This window comes from Electrophorus electricus, chromosome 18, assembly GCF_041902795.1.
Source record: "Electrophorus electricus isolate QZ-2024a chromosome 18, ASM4190279v1, whole genome shotgun sequence".
In the NCBI taxonomy this organism is placed as follows: Eukaryota; Metazoa; Chordata; class Actinopteri; order Gymnotiformes; family Gymnotidae; genus Electrophorus; species Electrophorus electricus.
In genome coordinates, this window is record NC_137514.1 from 5,780,001 (window position 1) to 5,798,882 (window position 18,882).

Sequence of the window (18,882 nt, forward strand, 5' to 3'; positions counted from 1 at the left end):
AGGAAGCGGCTGCGGGGCACGTTAATGCCTAGCGCGTTGTCAAAACTCTTGATGGCGGCGCCCACGGCCGTCTCCAGCTGGATCACGTTCAGACCGCCGTTTAGTGTCTGGGGAGAGAAAATACATGCCATACTACTTCACATCAGACAAGCACAACTGAACAAAACGTAATGTGTCTTGATATTTTATGCTCTTTTTGTGTTAAGTAAAGAAAAGTCAAATACACTCCCTCCGTTTTCCACCTTGGGGTTGACGATGATCTCCAGGTCCATGGCATTCTGCTTGTGTAGTCTCTTAATGGCAGGCAGGCTGATCCACAGGTTGTTGGTGTTGAAGATCTTGAACTTGGTGACGGATTTGAACTCGTCCACGTGCGCCTTGGGCACCTGCGCGATCTCCAGCAGACGGAGCTTGCCCTCGTACTCGATCAGCGTCCCTCCCTTCCAGACAGCACACACACACACACACACACACACACACACACACACACACACAAGCCGCACATCACACCATGGCTTCTCACTGTCCTGTTCTGTGCTTCAGACGTCAGACTTGGCTCTCAGACCTCAACATGTACAACTGTTTAGAGTCTGCACAATTTATGTGAATTTATAAAGCAACCAAATTAATGATGCTTGGAAAGATTGCACTTCTTACAGCAAGTTTTAAATATTTGAATATACAGGGTTTATACTCATGTCTCTGAAAATCAGGCAATTAAAATTCAGGTTATACATAAAAACATAGAAAATTCAGCATCTCGCATTTACGCAGGAAATTCAGGTTAGCAGAACTCAGCATAACTTCATATGCTCCTCCTTTCTCATATGTTTGGGTTCTGCTACCCCTCATTTGGCCCCAGGTCCGTACATTAAGACGCCGAGTGCAGGCTTTTGCAGGCTTCACTTATCCGTGCTTTACCCTCACGCCCCCCCCCCCCCCCGCCGCCGCCCCTAGTCATCCTCACCTTGACGTCGGCGCGTGTCTTGTCCGTGACCTCCATGACGAACTCGCAGCGTGTCTCAGCGGGCTGGCTCACCAGGTGGTTGAGGATGTGCAGGTCCACGGTGGCGCCCAGGTTGTCGATGTTGGACACAAAGATGTACTCCTTGCCCTGGGCCAGGAGCTGCTCCAGCAGGCCCGAGTTGTGGAAGCTGGCGTAGATGTCTCCGTGGCCGGGCGGGTACCACGCCTCTGAGTTCTCGCCGGTCAGGCCCATGCTGGTAGCCACGGGCAACAAGGACTCCTTATTTATACGTGGATATCTGGAGAAGGAAGAAAGGGAAGACAAGTGCATGAGAGAAGAAGAAAAAAAAGAGAGGAGGAGGAAGAGAGAAAGAATGAACAAATGAACAGAGAGAGAAAGAGGCACAGAGAGACAAGTTGGAGATCAACTCCAGGGGGGGCGGGGATGGATTGACAGGTTTACACAGAACAATGAAGGAAACTGAACGTTAAGCACGTAGAACGATTTGGACCAGAACGACGGTTCCTCAACAGCTGTGAAAGCAGGCCGCCGTCTCTCCGGGGGAACGAGCCGTGGGCTCACCTGCTCTGGTTGAAGGTGTATATTTTGACGCGGTGGTGGGTGTATTTCTGCAGAATCTTCTTGGTGTCTTCATCCGTATTGAAGCTGTTCATCAGGACCAGAGGTACGTCAGCGTTGTACGTCTTATTCAGGTGCTACAGTACGCACGCACACGCGCACACACACACACACACAGCAGATGAAGGACCTGGAACCTCGTGCCCAGTACTGCTGCTGGTACTCCTCCGGCTTTGATGCAGCCAGCAGGCAGACCCAAGCATCTAAGACAACTGGGTGACCCCAAAATCACGGCACAGCCTCGGAACCTGGACGCGTACCCCGCTACAAAGCAGTCTGATTATTGCCGTGTGCTCTTACGGAGCGCCCAAACGAGCGTCCCGCGCGCTGCGCTACGGCCACTCGACACACAAGCGTCCGTTTCCAGGCTGTTTGGTCAAACGCGTTCTCCCTCGTCGCCACGGAGACAGGTGAGACCTGCACACCTCGATCTGCTGCACGGTCAGGTCCAGGAAGGTGTTCTCGCTGCGCACGCTGATCAGACTCTTGGGGCCCTTGCAGCCCATGCTGGTACCCAGGCCCCCGTTCAGCTTCACCACCGCCAGCTTGTTCAGACTGGACGCCACTCCCTCGGGCAGGGCCCTGCTCCGGATCCGCTCGTATGGCTGGATCTGGCGGGGGGATGAGTTGTTTCTAAGTTAGACAAACATTAGCACCTACAGACATCCACAGGGGATAATTTCAATCTGAATGCTGATTAAATATATATGTTTTTCTTTAATAGCAGTGGACAGATTTCCACTGCTGAAGGACTGTGTGTGTAAGATTTGGGATAAAGTCTTGTTTGCAAGGTCCAGGGGAATACCGCGCGTCCCAGTGTGAGGACGTTTGAAGGCTCACTGTAACGCGCACGGCTGCGGAGACTTTAAGACCCACGCTCGGAGTGCTAGTGTAAGACTGGGCACACCGGCAGCCAGCGGGGAGGAAGGGAGGACCACGAGTGTCAGAGAGGAGTGAACAGAGAGATTTTAAAAAGGGAGGCGGGGCTTCGCATTTGACCCACACCAACCGGCACTCCAAAAAGCAGATCCTCCCCTGCACACACCACACACCCTCACAGACATGCGTCTCAGTAATGTACCACATCTGCCTCTGCTCACAGGAACTCAAGAAAACAGGGAGGGTGGAGAAGACAGACAGTGCACACACACACACACACACACACACACACACACACACACACACACACACACACACTTGGGGTCCTTTACATCTGGTCACCCGCTGTACTGCTTGTGACAATCAAATACTGCAGCTTCAACATACACATTAACCAAGACTCCTCATAAGAGTACCATTACTAAAGCAACCAATCAGATTCTCTGAAGGACGCGGTCAAGAGTATCTAGCTACTCCTTTGTCTTACTAGTTTAATTAATCAAAATATTCCAAATACACTTTCCAGTGTGGAAAAACTAGCATATTTTCTATAGTCAGGATTGACTTATTTAACTTTAATTGCTTCTGTACATACATATTTATTTAAATACTAAATGCATCAAACTGTTGGGCAAAAAAGCATTTCACTGCCAGTTATACCATGTATGACTACGTACGTTACAAACAAAAACTTTGAACACAATGACATCACTCTACCCACAGAGAGAGTCCCGAACCTCTCACAGCAGTGACTATCTGAATGCACTGTACTCAGATGGACAGAACTTCTTTCTACCTCTGCTCGGGTTAAAGGTGACCTCCAAGGTGGCCTTATGTAAAGTGCAAAGAGCAGTCTGTAGGTTAGGTTTCAAATTCCTGTGGAATTTAAATCCTGAAGAATGAGGACCCCGACCCCCAGCTCATGTGACAATACACGCCGTCACGAATGGAAAAGAATACCTTAGTGAAAAGGACGCACGCGCACGCACACACACACACACACACCACCCTTACATGCGCACACTGCTAGTACTATTATTGCTAGTGTGTCGGGGGGGGTTATTATTATTATTGTTGTAGGAATTATTATAATTATCTTCATTATTATGGTTATCACTATTCTCTATTTGTATTTTTCCTTTCTTCTATCATTAGTCATATTCGTTTATGTATCGGTTTAAGCTCTCCCTCCATTGAGCCCCATCGACTCATGAACACTCTACCATCAGCGTTTTATTGGTCCACCAAAGGAGGGTTGGGGTGGGTGGACTCACTCTGATTGGCCACTGAGATCTCACACCTGAGTCCTAGGTAAAGGCAGCAGGGAAAGTGTGGCCATTCCTTCCAGGGGAAAGTTCAGAGAGCTGGAAGCGTCACGGAAGTGTCCGAGGCAATACCTCGGAGCGCCCGTGCAGACAGGACGGAGCAGGGCAGGAACACTCCTCCCTCCAGCACTCCTGCTGGAGTCCAGCTCATCAGCCAAGCCCCTTTAGGAGCCGAGCGGCACTGCACTGCGCTATGCTGCGTGTTTAGCAGGGTTGTGAGCTGGTGCTGTGCTGACCTCTGTGTTCAGTACTAAAGGCTCTGTGCTGCCCCAGTGAAACCAGAGATGAACAACTGGTGTCCACATGAAAGAAAATGTCCTGGACAGCAGATCCTCTATGAGCCCCCCCCCCCCGGTGTTGGAGTGCTGGAGGGGTCAGTCTATTCATAGTGCAGCCCTGTGTGTAGGTGTGTGTGTGGGGAGGGTGCAGCGCCAGGGCCTGTGTGAGACTCAGGACGATCAGAGACAACGAAAATGTCACTGAAGGGATCACACAAACTTGGACATGTACACAATATCTAGAGAGGTCATAATCCAAGTGATTACGGTGCCATGCCATTTTTACACACACACACACACACACACACACACACACACACACACACACACACACACACGTTACGGCCAGTGTTTCTCTCCCAAACCCTCATTCAGCATCACCCCCCAACAGGAGTATGTTGATAACTAGAAATTCAATATAGGCCTCTGTCTGTGTGTGTGTGTGTAAGTAATCTCTGTCTCTAGTCAAAGCACAGAGGCTTGGGTTGCCAATTGTTCAACCATCAAAAACAAACTCTCTCAAACACATCACACACATTCTCATAATCACCAACTCATGTTACGTTATGTCACGTAAACAATATTATCCACAGTTTAAAACATTTTATTAAAAAATGACCCTTAGTTGGCATGTTGTGTGTAGTTTGTATGTTGTGCAGTTTGTGTGTATAGGTATTTTGTCTCACTGAGTCCTCAGGGGGTCTGTTGATCTTGGCCCAGTCCACAGATGGACCCTTCACTTGAAGGAACCTGTGGAACAGCTGCTTAAAGCCCTTTAAATCCCTCTGGGAGCTCTAAAGGGAAAAACACACACACACAATTTATTAAACTTTTATTTTTCGTGCAGGGAATGTCTCAGAAAATGCAAAGCTAGAGATCAAACTTTCTCCTGTCAGACGTTCTCTGGCTCAGGTCATCTCTGGAGGAGTCAGTCCCGTCACAGATACCTTCGTGGTGTCTAATTAACGGAGCGTAATTACCTACTGCTCCATAATTCTGCCCCTGTAGCTCACTTGCTAGAACAGGCAGAGTGCGGCATTGGTGCCAGCAGAGAGCAGGCCTACCGCTGCCCTCAGAAACATGCAAACGTTAATTAACAGTCACGCCGTGACGCTCCTTAGCATATTGTTATGCATTAGCATATTGTTAGGACTTTTGACCTGTGACCTTTCTGCTAGCGATGTGGGTCTGGCCTGGTGGCCACGACACTCTGCATAACGGATTCACGGACATTAAAGGACTAATGTTTTTTTTTTAATACTCTCTGGCCAAAACAAACAAACACCAAAGCCGGTGATGCATGAATGAGCAGTAGCGACGTAACTACCCATGCTTCCTGAAGATCAGGACACTTCACAATCTGAGGTCAATTTCTGTTCTGCTCTCACCCCGTTTTCAGCCCAAGTCAGGTTTAGAAAGAGAGGAGCATGGGGTGTTGCCAGGAGCCGCGTGGCTTAGCCGAAGAGTTGACTCAAAACCTTAAGGGATTTGGGTTGCTTCGACCTCTAGGCAGTGCTGGTGGAGGCAGGAGAGGTGGTGGAGGCATCGGAGCGTCGGATCAGAAAGGACAGACGCGTCTGACGGAAGCTAGACTCTCCCGAGGTCCCCCTGCATGATCACTCCTCACCAGAGCAGCCGTTCCCTAAGGGATTTCCTGCACCTTCTCGCACGGTGCCAGCACTCTCATCCATCTTCCAGCACTTTCCGCTTCCCCTCTTTCCGAGGTTTGCAATTCGCTCGAGTACACAGAGAAGTGGAAGCTGAGGCACCGTAGCCTCCTGTTCTGGCCCACGCAGTCACATGACCCTTTACGGGCAGTTACAGTTCCAGCCTGAGCTGCGAGGCATTTCACCGGTACCCGCTCTAGCGGTTCCGGTGTCACTCGACCGGTACCCGCTCTAGCGGTTCCGGTGTCACTCGACCGGTACCCGCTCTAGCGGTTCCGGTGTCACTCAAGTTCCCTCCTGCACAGTACATCATCATGTCTCAATATGTGATATTAATATCACCCTCCTATACATCAAACATCTTGCACTGCGGTATGGGAGAAACCAGACCGAGACAAGGCCATTCCAGAAGAGTTCTGTAAAACTGCAGCACTCACATGATTGAGTATAAATCACTTTAGCCAACGCAAAGCAAGACACTCTTGTTTTGCAACACACACAGCATTGCCCATTACCCCTGCACCAAAGGGACAAAATATAACATCTGTCATTGTTTTGCCACATATTGTGATTTTATTTTATTTTTTAAATGCCTTGCAATATCCCAAAAAGACTGATACAACTCATTATGTACCTCAGGCTAAACAGACAGGTAAATGCACAAAGTTATCATGAGAATTACAGCAGGCAGGCGTACAGGAGACATGAGCTACGATAAGACAGAGGTTCACGTCCCAGCCTTAAGGCTGTAGGTCAGTGCCAAATGGCTCCTGCGCTCTCATGCCCTACCTCAGCCTCCGCTCCCTCGGCGGTTGACAGGAGCTTCCCCAGCTCCTGGTGCATGGAGTTCTCGTGCTGCTGCCTCAGCTTCTCCTGAAACTCTGTCATGCCGGCGTTAAGAGCGCCTCGACTCAACTCTACAGAGAGGAGAGAAGGAAGGAGGGAGAGAAACAGACAGACAGAAAGAGAGAGAAAGACACTTGTCAGAGAATTAACATTCAAAGCCGGCAGGTATACTTGCTTTGCCCGCATCATGCAGCCTATTTGATATGATAGTCATACACTGTCAATTGTGACCTGTTTGTAAAGAAGATCACAAAACAAAATGACAAAACAATTACGCTGTAAAACATGTCAAAAGGTCTCAATGAAGAAGATGCATAAAAAGTTAATAAACAAAAGAACGTAACATCACAGACTTCCCGTGTTCCGCTGATTAAACGACAGTTTAGTGCAAACATCGTTCCTCCGACAACTTTACCACAAAACTCACCAGCGACAAACGACATGATTAGCAGTTCGCTTGCACCAGCACGCTCCGCTTATACCTCGACCTGCGACTCGAACAACTGCCTCCCTGCCTCAGCAGCCCCGTGTGCTCGATGCCCAGATGGGAGAACTCGGTTTTCAAACGAGTTAAACAGCGTACGGTTCACTAAAGAAAAGCACGAAAATGCTGTTTTTTAAAAATGCATTATTTGTTGCGGTTGGCTCTCCATCGCACGCGTCCGAGCGAGTCCTGCGCGCGTAACCGTTCGCTCCCTCGTCGGCTGTCCGTTCAGCGCGAGCAGTCAAAGCCCGAAAGGTCGCATAGGCGGACTGTACCGGACACCGGATCTGCCTATTGGATCTCTGCACTCGCCGCACTGCCCGTTAAGTAGCGAGACTCACGGTGCACATAGGACGAGTAACGCGCGAGACCGAGCGCGTGTGCAGACCGGGTTTCATCCAGCACGTCACACCCCCTCAATGAACGCGAAGATTAATCATTTACCGCATCATTCATAAAAGAGTAGCCGCGGATACGAACGGGTTAAACGGTCAGCCTGCAGTGCAGCAAGTCATTAACCGTATCTCTCCCTCCACACACACACACACACACACACACAGGCGACCGTGGGGGTTTGACGTTTGACCTTCACCGGACCGTGAAGCGCGTTTGGAGGTTGCAAAGCCAGCAATGAGGCGCGAGTGTCTTGACCTATAATACAGGGAAATGTGAAGCCACAGAAAAGCCATTTGATCACAAATATGTTTCCCTACGTTCCCTGACACTCGGCGACTGCTCTGCTTGTTTGGCGGCGGTTGCTGGCCTCTACAACACAGTTCCAGCTGCACTGTGCTAGTTAACCAGTTACGACCGACCCAGACCACGCAGGGTTGGACAGCAGCGACATACCCCAACATTACCTCACACCAGCGCCGAGGGCAAACGGGTTGGCCTGAGCGGACTGCGGTCGGGAAAGGAATGTGGGGAGACAGAACAGTCAGAGGCGAGCAAAGCGCGGCAGCCTCCTAACGTAGGAGCAGTCGTAGCACTCAGCAGGTACGCCATGCGAGAGCTTACTCACATTCAACTGCGTGTCAAGGTGCTGACAAAACAGACGGAAATGGCGCAAGTCGGCGTCTCAGGGGCAGCGTTGGCCGCCGACCAATCATAATGGGGGACTGTCTGTGCTGGCCAATAGCCGCGTGTCACTGGCTCTTACCGAGGCGGCAAAACTGTACAATGGCGCCACCATCCGGTTACACGAGAACATGCTCGGCGGAGTACAGCGATCGCTTGTCATCAAAAATATTTCTTCAAAAAGTTACTTCTCCCCTGTTGTATAAACTATGTGGATTTCACCATGTGAAACATTATAATACTGAATATTTTAATTTGTTACATTGAAGCTTTCATCTCTGCATATCTTACCCTCCTGAGGGCGATGGTGTACATGGAGAGTGTATGAGTGTAGCCCCACAAAAGCACTGTACAGAGACCATCTTTTAAAGGTTCCATTTTATGGACAGGCAACAAGGATTGTTACATTGTTCTGGACAAAACTGTTTAAGCTTCTCCCTGGCTCTTGTTCTATTAAAACCAGAAAAAAGTTCATGCTATAGTACACATTCTGCTTTGCTTATGGATTTGAGTAACGCACACACATTTAGAGAGACATGTTCTTGCTCACTCACTCGCATACACATTGATGGAGTTTGGGTTTTACAGTTGCGAGTGAGGAGGATTAGAGGGATCCAGGCACTGCTTCAGCGTTGCCATGGTGACGTCTAGTCACACCCCGAGGAAGGCCAGAGCTGTGTCCCTCTCCTCAATCAGCTCGGCCGCTGTGGCGTCCATCTTGGCTCGAGAAAAGTCATTAATGGACAGACCATCCACTACCTTCCAGGACTTGTTCTGTAAGACACACACACAAAAGATATTAAAATCAGACGCATTCTTCAGCTGCAAGGCCATTAATAATAGATAAAGGATACAGAAAAATACATAATATATACAGGATATCTTCCAACATAATAAAAAAGGGTTCCTCTGATTTAAGTATTTTTTATGCATATTACATATTTCAAAGTCTTAGCACTTTAACAGCCCTTTTAACAGCAAGAAGATTCAAACCTTCATAAATGATTAACTGGCAAATCAATGCTGATTAATAAATTAGTTCAGACCTTGATCATAACAGGGAATGAGTACATGAGGTCATCAGGAACACCATAGGAATTCCCAGTGGAATAGACCCCCATGGACACAAACTCACCCTGGTGATGGAGAGACAGAGAGAGACCAAACCATTGTCCTCACCTCAGATATGAGGACAAACCACCATTCGAAACTACTCAAACAGACCAGGACATCTTTGCCTCAACCCACCAAGCACCTAAACATCCAGGTAATTTGGTCATTTGAAACGCGGGCAAACCTCCAACACCCAGCTCAGACCTACATCAGAAGTGCCGAACCAGATGTCCCGCATGTGGTCACAGATGGCCTTAGCAGCGGACATTGCACTGGACAGCTTCCTGGCCTTGATCACTTCAGCACCACGCTGTTGCACAGTCTGATATATATATATATAGAGAGAGAGATGGGAGCAAGTTACAAAAAGCGACAAAGTTCGGTCTCATTAATTCTCATTCATTAGCTAATCAACCTTTGGTGAGTGGGTTGAGGTCACCCGTGGCACATGCTGACATGCAGGTGAAGGAATGCGCTGGGGTCAGCAGGGCTCAGCTCAAATACTCCAGACCCCTCACCGTGACGAAGTCCCCCTCACCCCTCTCACCGTGACCAAATCCCCCTCACCGTGACGAAGTCCCCCTCACACCCCTCAAGTCCGCTTCACAATCCTCACCGTGATGAAGTTCCCCTTCAGCCAGCTGTCGTCCTTCACAGCGTCATAGGCGCAAACCTCCTCCCCGTCCAGGTTGATCAGGGCGTGGTTCACATCTGGGTACTGCGTGGACGAGTGGTTTCCCCAAATGATCACGTTCTTCACGTCTCCCGTGGACACACCGACACGCATCGCAACCTACAGGGGTGGAGGAGAACTGAGCATGTCTTGTAGTTTAAGAAATCCTTCTGATATTGTACTATTAATCATTCAGATTTCATATGAAATTGCCTCTCCTCGAAGGAAACCTCTAAATAAACAAAAGCTGCATTGTGAGTACCAGTCAGTAACAAACATTTATTAAACAAGTACATGACACTGACTACGTGATTGACTGACTGATTAATAACAACAAACCTGTGCGCTGGCCCTGTTATGGTCCAGACGGGTCAGGCAGGAGAAGTTCTCTTTCGGGATGGATGGTGCCGATTTAGAGGCAATCAGGCAGTTTGTGTTGGCTGGGTTTCCCACCACGAGCACCTGACAGAACCAAAACCAAATGAACGGCAGGAGTAGACACAGGCCACATTTAAAGCTCTGCCTTTAATGTTTAGCCAAGGCCAAAAGGAGTAGAGGCAGATCAACAACAGCAAAATCATGAGGTTTTTGGTCAGAATCCACAGTTAGACCCTGTACCATTTTGGGATCCTCTGCACCGATGAACATGAGATGGTTCACTCCTCATTATTAGATGCAGTTCCAAATCCAACCTGCTGGGAGTGCTAAACCGCTCACTCTTCCTTGAGAGTGGTACAATATTTGGTAATGTAGGCGTGTCAGCTTAAATATGTCAAGCATGGGAACTCTGTGCATATCCGTGTGTGTGGTGTGGTGTATGTGCATGTGCACAAAAAGCATTAATTTAGTCACACAGTCTCCCTCCCTCTGACTGTCCCTCTCTCACACCCTCCCTCCCTCCATCTCCCTCCCTCTACCTCACCTTGACGGTCTTCTTGGCATACTTCTCCAGCGCGGCCCCCTGGCTTTTGAAGATGGCCACGTTGGCCTTCAGCAGGTCCTTCCTCTCCATACCCTCCTTCCTGGGCATGGAGCCCACGAGGATGGCAGCGTCCAGATTCTTAAACCCCACCTCAACCTTGTCTGTGGGGATCACCTCTGTGGACACACATTCACCATCAGTCTTCATCATAGAGTCCCCAACAAGGAGATCTGCTGTAGGTCTTCATTAACCTCTTAAACTGGTGGTTCATTTAATTAGTAATCTTAAGCCCCATTTTCTGTAACTTCTATGGTATGCAGTTATAAGGGCAAGTGTGAGTCTGGATCCTTTGGTGGGTCTTTGGAATGTGAGGGGTTAATTACTGCAAAAATATCCTACTACTGCTGTTGCAGTAATTTTTTGACATCTTTAATGCTATTTGACATTATACTTAGAAGGTCATGAGTTCAAACCACACTGACAGGGGTTTAACCGGTTAATGTAACATAAGTATATTGCATCTGAATTGTTGATGTATTTACATTTAAACAGCTTGTAAAACTGGAGCAAAAACTCAAAGCCAAAATTATACATTTGAAAAGGCCAGTGCAGTATTTATGATTAAATTTATAAAATAAACGTTTACATATTAATTGCCCCTCAAACAGAGTAACAGATAGACTCTGGGTCCATACAAGTTAAATTATACACAAAATGGATAAAAACAGTAATACTGATTAACCTGACTATTTCTACACCATCATAAGAAAGTAGGATCTTGGCAAGACATTTTTTCACAGACACAGACACCTCTCAACATTGCATAGACCAGCTGATTTAATTATTAGGGTCCTGTGCATGTCATTAATGAGAAACCCTCTTTATCAAAATGAACTTCAGTCGATGTACAACTTTTGCGGTCTGGCTTATTCTTTGAACTCCTCCTCTCCCTTCGTCCTCCCATTGTTGTCAGCATCTCCACTCCAATTGGTCCAGACAGTGGGGAGGTGACCAATAAGGGAGCTAGACAGACCACACCCACCCTGTAACTGTCAAGTCAACGCTGGTAGTGTGTTAGACACTGAGCTGTCCTGTTCAGGCATGCCTACACTGTAGACTGTGTTATAATTTTACTGCTAAATGTTGATAAGACCCGTGACGAAAGACCCAAGATCAGACGTTATCGCTCACCTCTCAGCAGCGGGAGAGCACAGTCCTGAAGCTCCATGACAACCCCATCCAGAACGGGCAACATGGGCGGGATGTCCAAAAGCACCAAAATGATTGGCTGACACAAAGAGGAAAGGAGGAAAACAACCCCTCAAAGACAGAATGGACTATAGTGCTCCCTCAGGACTACTGATGTCCTACTGATGTTTGAAGCACAGATATCTTTATGTAAAATGCACAAAATCCCCAGACAGCCTTTTCCGGTGGGAGATTTTTTGCCTTTACCTTTTCTAGTCAGTAAGACTAAACCTCCTTACCTGGTCCTTGCCGAAGACATCTCCCTTAGCGATGCTGAACAGCAGAGAATAGGCGATCTGTCCGGCAGCGCCAGTCACCAGAACTCGGATCGGCTCGGCCTGTGCGAAAAAAGGACACCACAAAATCGTTCACATTTTAAACGGTGACCTACTTAGAGGTACAGACCCAGCTATGCGACGACGGATTGTGCAATATCGAAATGGCTCCAAAATGAGACACTTCATTGTATTTAAAAAGAGTACCATTTTGAAGACGCTGATAATTGCAAACAGCGGTAGCTACAAACCTAAGCTACACCCGAGCCTTCATTCCCAGCACACCTTTGTAGCCTAGTTTCATTTCACCGTTTAGACTCTAAATAACTGCAAGTGATGCCACGCGACACACCAACAATATAAACAGTAGCGTTAGATAAGATAAGATATTTTAGCTAGGTGCTGAAATGCGCCGTTAGCGTGAACATCAGGTTAAGGATATTTACAACTATTCTGCAAGTCTGCCAACACATTTCAAACATCCCCACTTAGCACCACCTTCAGCGACTGTCCTGAAGGCGGGAAAACTGCTAATCTCGCAATTAGCTCGTTCATGTTATCCAATGCTACAACACCGATTAAGGTATTAATAAGGTTGTCATAAAAAAGCATATGCGATTCAAATGATTAAATCATTCAACCTTTAAAGCAACAATTAAACCAACATATACCAAATAACCTTCGAAATCTTTGTTGTTTACAATGAAATATTCGCCCCTCACCATCTTTAAAGCTTTTTTCGTGCTGAGGTACTCGTCCAAGACTTAAACTCTACCTCTCAGAACCAGACACCGAGGTCACCTCTGCTCTTGTATGTCAGGGAGCCGTCGCCGACGCGCCTAGCTTAAGATGGGATATGTAGTTTTTCTCTCGCTGATGCCGCATTTGTCATCCAGCCAGGTCACAGAAAAAGGACACATTCCCCAAGAACATTCGCGGCGTCGTCACACCGCCAGATCCGAGAGGACACGCCCACTCTACTACCATATATGGGGCGTAATTAAAAAAAAATAAAACCGACAAACGATACAATTTTGAAATTCAAATCAAGGCCCTTCGACTAACTGTCGATATTGAGTGGATGAGGACTGTACTGTACCGGTCGAGCAGAGGTAGCTTACGTTTAAACAATACACCGTGAATTAAGAAACAGGAACACTGACTTGAATATTACTCAAATATTAAACTACATTTAGGCTAAGGGTGGCTGCTAGCCACGGTCAAGTCACAGCTTGTTACCTGTCTATAGAGAGACACTGAATGAATAGACTTGAATGTGCTAAAGTTAACTGGGCCACCCAAGGAGTCTTACTCAATCTGCTACTGGCTTGCTCATCAGGGATCAAGAACGCTAACCATCTAACCTTCATATAGCAGGACTGTGAGGGTGCCACAATGGCTCTGCAGGAGGAGGAGCAGGACATGGAAATGCCAGCATGAGTGTGCTTCTTCCTAACACACTGCTGAGGTCAATCAAAGGATCTGTTTTTTCACCAGAATTTCAAGGTTTTTGGACAGGAAATGGTCCCCTTTTCAAGATTAGGGTTTAGCTTTATTTTGATGATGTCTGTATTATAGCATTTCCAAGTACCTTAAAAGTAGGTTTCAAGCATCTCAAATTAGTTATTTTATTTATTATCTTATTTTGAGTCTTTTATTTTAAATCTCTTTTGAAGTGTGGTGAATATTTTCTTTAAAAAAAAAAATGAAATGGTGTAACAAAAATCAAACCAAGATCAAATTAAACTCTTTGAGCTACACTGCATGTACATGAGGGATTTCCAGGAAATGATTATTTCAAGATCATTGAATATTGTACTGGTAGTGATTTTACTTGTGCGGGGGACATCTATTTCTCTCTATTTTGTGACCAAGAAGGAGACCTGCCCAGAAGTAGTGTCTATTCTTTTTTGTCTACCAACGTCATATGTACAGTTCAGGTGTAACCTAGACAGACACACCCTCCAGTGCGTATACCCAGATGTGGTTTCAGTGGTATTTTTCATGATGGCAGGAGACATGTGCTCTGAGGTGCCACATACACATGAGGTCCCAGGGCAGTCTACATATTTGATGCATTTCAGGTCTTTGCACACCTGAGCAATGTGGCACGTGGCCGGAGGGAGCTGAATACCTGCTCCAGGTGATATAGAAACTGGAACAGGAGCAAAACGTGCACTGGTTGGGGATCTTTGAGAGAGTACAGTGGAAATAATGCCTTAGTAGAACATGTTTAATACTGCAGTAACCTTGTTACAGTGTACAATTCTACTTTAATGCTCCAGTAACTTGGTTACAGTGCATGATTCTGCTTTAATACACCAGTTACCTGGTTACAGTGCATTATTCTGCTTTAATACGCCAGGAACTTGGTTGCAGTGTATGATTCTGCTTTAATACTCCAGTTACTTGGTAACAGTACACAATTCTGCTACTGTGCTAAAACACCACTGGTGACCTAAGTATTTATTGGCAAAGCACAATGGCAAAATTATGAAAAAACTGATCGTTATATTCCACACAACGCAGAGACAAAGTCTTTTCAAGCATCTGTGAGGAATGTAACAGATGGAATCCGTTTTTGGTTGTGTACCAAGGTAGATGAACAACAATAACACCACTGTAATGTAACAGTCAGGTATTTTATCTTCATACTTTCTCTTGATAATTCCAGATCTGCTCTTCATGGACGTGTTCAGCTGACAAGTACTCCATGAAGACTAGTTAAGTGCATTTTACGTTTACTTGATAGTGTGCCTTTGTCTACCAGTCTCTAATGTTCTGATTTGACAGCTTTGATTCAGGCACATGGTGGAACTAGTCCAACAACAAGAACTTAAAGTCCACTGAAGTTAAATCGTCGTTCACTAAGGTTAAACGATCCATTGCTGATAGCAGCTGCTTGGACCATCTATGGACAACTAATGGTAACAAACAGTCAACAACTTTGTAAACATGCGTTGCACTTTGTACTTTGCAACGTTTATTTACAATAAGATACAGTCATAACTTCTTCTGAGGATTTAAGCTTTTGCGCTTTTACTCGGATTTTCTATCAGCGCGTCCCTAACCTAAGTGAAGTGGAGGTTTCGACCTCTGTCAAGTAGCTGCAGTCAGGCAGACTGATCTGTATATCAGATATCACTTTAAATTCGCATATATATATATATATATATATATATATATATATATATATATATATATTATATATTATATTATATATTATAATATATATATTATATTATATAATATATATAATATATATATAATATAAAAAGAATATATATTATATAATATATATATTATATATATATATATATATATATATATATATATATATATATATATTTTATAATTATAATTATATAAATTATAATTATTTTATAATTATATAAATATATAATTAGTCAGTTTCCAGTTATTAATGCACATATAACCCTAAAAAAAAGGCTCAGAGAACAGCTATTATAGCTGTTGGTCCACAGATTACAACGGAAACCGCTGAAAATTGTGCAAGCCTTTTGTCTGAGGGGACAGGCGTCCACTTATGCGCCAGGTTCCCGTTATATAACGTGCCATTTAAAAGGGGCGGTGCACCTCGCGCCAAAACAGAATGGTCCCTATCCATGGTGCTCGAGCCGCCGTTTGGCCGCGCGTCGTGAATAAGATACCGAAGCTTTCTCGGGCGCTGCACTTTATTAACAGACGCCACCGTGCTAGCACGTCCACTCGCTACAGAAAAAGAAACCCGCGCTCGGTCGGTTTATGAGGCACGTGTGGGTCATTGGGCTCGCGCTGCCAGCCGCCGTCAAGGAGAAGCGTCTTACCTGCGCGGACGCCGACCGCACCACCAAGTACATGGCCGTCAGCAGCGTGAGCATTGCGAAGCTGCGACCGTCCGTTACCGGCGCACTCGTGAGGGGCTTTTCGTTTCCCGAGCGTCGTAGGAAGTCGGTGGTCGGCGTCTCCAAGAATGAGCGAGGAACGCTCGCCGCTGTGCCGTTACTCTCGTGCCCCCTGTTCGTCCATCCGCGCTGTCAAGCTCGAGCGCCGCCGCTCGCTGGTCTAGCTCGTGAACGCGCTTTGCGTGACAAAATCAACCCAGACCGTAATCCCTCGCGCCACGTGTGAACGCGAGGTTGCATTTCGCGATTTTTTTTTTGGGGGGGGGGGGTGACGTCAGAGGGCTGCAGCGCTGGCCTAACTGCGGCTGAAGCGATAAGACAGAAAAGCTTTAGTGGTTTGCGAGTATATACATTAATTACTTAAGTTCACATGTATTCGTTCTGTTTATGAAGCCAAATGCTGTTAAATATTTTTTTCTTTATTCTTCATTATTTAATTTGTCTAATTTATTTTTATGCAGGCCCGAGTCCAGGTACGCAGCACGTCTAAGACAAATGAATTTGAGTTTCAAAATGTTTAAGAAATGCGTCCTGCAGACTACTCCTGTGCCTCGCGCCACAAGGTGGCGGTAGAATATTGCGGTGGTTTTGTAGACGAACCTGCGTTTTCCTGTAGTATTTTTGTCGAACAGAAGAGGGTGTTCATTGACAGGACAAAGTAGCGATACACTGAAAAGGTTCCCGTTAAAGTCTAGCAGAAAATGACAGGGCATAAAATAACGAAACTTATACTAAATCCCCATTTCATATAGCTACTCAAGAGAATGCGAATTTGCACACCAACAGATAAAAATGCAAAAACAATTAAAAACCAAGGTGGCTTGGGCAATGCTGTTATCAAAGCACAGTCTATAATCCTGTGAACTATGTTGTGTTTAGCGTGGAACAATGAGTAGTAACATGGGTGTTCTCTAATAAAAACACCATTCTGCTCCGTTAGAATGCCTCGAGCTACAGAGATCTTAACTTGAACAAACACACACACACACACACATACACACACAGAGAGAGAGAGAGAGACAGACAGACGTGCACATGCCCGCATGCACACACACACATATATGCATGCACGGAGCAACATGCACACGCTGTGCAAATAACACTGTGCATATGCAAATAAACACGCATGTACACACTAATACTCAACACAAATTCACACACGCACATATACAGACACAGGAAAACACACACCGATGTGTGCACAAACACATCAGCCCTGACACGTAAGACTGGGTCATGTGGAAATGACAATCTGACTAGCTCTTAATGAATGTTGTCATTATTGTTGTCTGTGTCATCACCAGGAATAACCGGGGCAACAGAACCTCTATCTGAATGACTGACGTCTTAAAAAAACAAAACCCCAAAAAAACAGATAAGACTGTTTGCAAAATCACAGTCCTCTTAACTCTCTCTCTCTCTCTCTTTCTCTCTGTGTCTCACTCTCTCTCTTTCTCTCTCAACACTCTCATCCACCCTGTCAATCAGAGGAGCCCCGAAGCAAATGAAAAATCATGTCTTTTTGTGTCACTCAGGTAAGTGGGCAAGACCGGTTGCTTCCTGCCAGCTCTCAGCAATTACACCATCAGTGACAGGGACTGTCACTGTGTGGATTAGAGCAGCAAGGCATTCTGGGAATGTAGTTAGTTAACCATCACCATAGTCTCATGCCATTAGCAACAAAATATTACAGGTCGCACTGTTTCCCACAGTGTGTTTAGCCTTGGGCTGCGTTTATATGCAGATTGCAGGTCAATGAAATTGATACAAAAAACTTAAACATTTGAAACATTTGAACATTTGAATTCAATATTGTAAATGGGGGCTTTACAAAACACACATACAGGGCAACTGATACTCTACGTTTAAAGTAAAATAGTTTCGTGGCGTAACTACAGAGCATTGACCCTTCTAAAAGATCAAAAATGAAATAATGAAATGACAAACTCCAAATGCTACAGTTGCTTTTTGTAATGTCGAGCACTGAATTGCAATGTTCAAGTTAGTTCTACACGGTGATTACGTTTCATTTTTGTTCCTCAACCCTCCCTGAGATGAATTCCTGGCTACACCGCTGCCTTAGGCCGTGGGTAGCACTGCCTTTTCCATCATTGTTTTTAGTCCATGTCATGCTGCAATTATTTAGCACCTTGACTATTATGCCTTAAGTGCTATTACAATGTATTGTGTTGCTGTGGTGCTCAGTATCACAACACTGGCAGTACTGAATAGGAAATAGCTTTAAGGACAAAATGCATAGGTTGTGCTTGCCACTGGTTGCCTTGGAGACCCACGGGACGAGAGAGGAGCACTGTGGGTATTCTATCCTTGACACGCACTTGAACTCAGAGCACGTGATACGGTCCGCAATTGGTCGATGTTCCGTCCACCTGCTCTGCATGAAAGAGAATGCTGCTCGACAGGCTACGCTAAGCATCCTACCTCATTGAACACACACACACACACACACACACACACACAGAGATAGAGAGAGAGAGGGAACAATGTAACATACTATTACACGCCTCCTCCAAAAGATATCTGAGATCAAAGTGCCGATAACATGCACCCCACCCTCCACACA

At 46.0% G+C, this 18,882-nt stretch overlaps 2 protein-coding genes across 7 annotated transcripts in view; both read right to left on the reverse strand.

The window, feature by feature from the left end:
* ugp2a (UDP-glucose pyrophosphorylase 2a) overlaps positions 1–8,212 on the reverse strand; it is a 10,851-nt gene extending 2,639 nt beyond the window's left edge. The window contains exons 1-8 of one of the 4 annotated variants that reach the window (XM_035534974.2): positions 8,107–8,212; positions 6,545–6,672; positions 4,775–4,882; positions 2,032–2,217; positions 1,550–1,683; positions 968–1,265; positions 243–440; positions 1–107 (exon numbers count right to left, since the gene is read on the reverse strand). The exon at positions 1–107 is cut by the window's left edge and continues 136 nt beyond it. In XM_035534974.2, coding sequence (XP_035390867.1) covers positions 1–107; positions 243–440; positions 968–1,265; positions 1,550–1,683; positions 2,032–2,217; positions 4,775–4,882; positions 6,545–6,643 — 1,130 coding nt within the window. In that variant the 5' untranslated portion in view covers positions 6,644–6,672; positions 8,107–8,212. The other 3 variants (XM_035534973.2, XM_035534975.2, XM_035534972.2) reach the window with 3 other exon arrangements.
* Positions 8,213–8,522: 310 nt separating this feature from the next.
* Positions 8,523–16,445, reverse strand: mdh1aa (malate dehydrogenase 1Aa, NAD (soluble)). 3 transcript variants are annotated; one of them, XM_027013784.3, is made up of 9 exons: positions 16,221–16,441; positions 12,358–12,456; positions 12,062–12,158; positions 10,871–11,046; positions 10,288–10,410; positions 9,892–10,068; positions 9,484–9,597; positions 9,209–9,298; positions 8,523–8,936 (listed from the first exon to the last, which is right to left on the reverse strand). In XM_027013784.3, the coding sequence occupies exons 1-9, from the start codon at positions 16,272–16,274 to the stop codon at positions 8,814–8,816; spliced, it is 1,053 nt and encodes a 350-aa protein (XP_026869585.1). In that variant the 5' UTR covers positions 16,275–16,441; the 3' UTR covers positions 8,523–8,813. The 3 variants fall into 3 exon arrangements, with proteins under 3 accessions (XP_026869585.1, XP_026869586.1, XP_081557263.1); XM_027013785.3 differs by lacking the exon at positions 16,221–16,441 and adding an exon at positions 13,116–13,264; XM_081701137.1 differs by lacking the exon at positions 9,209–9,298 and having other exon boundaries at positions 16,221–16,445.
* Between the last annotated feature and the right edge of the window lie 2,437 nt (positions 16,446–18,882).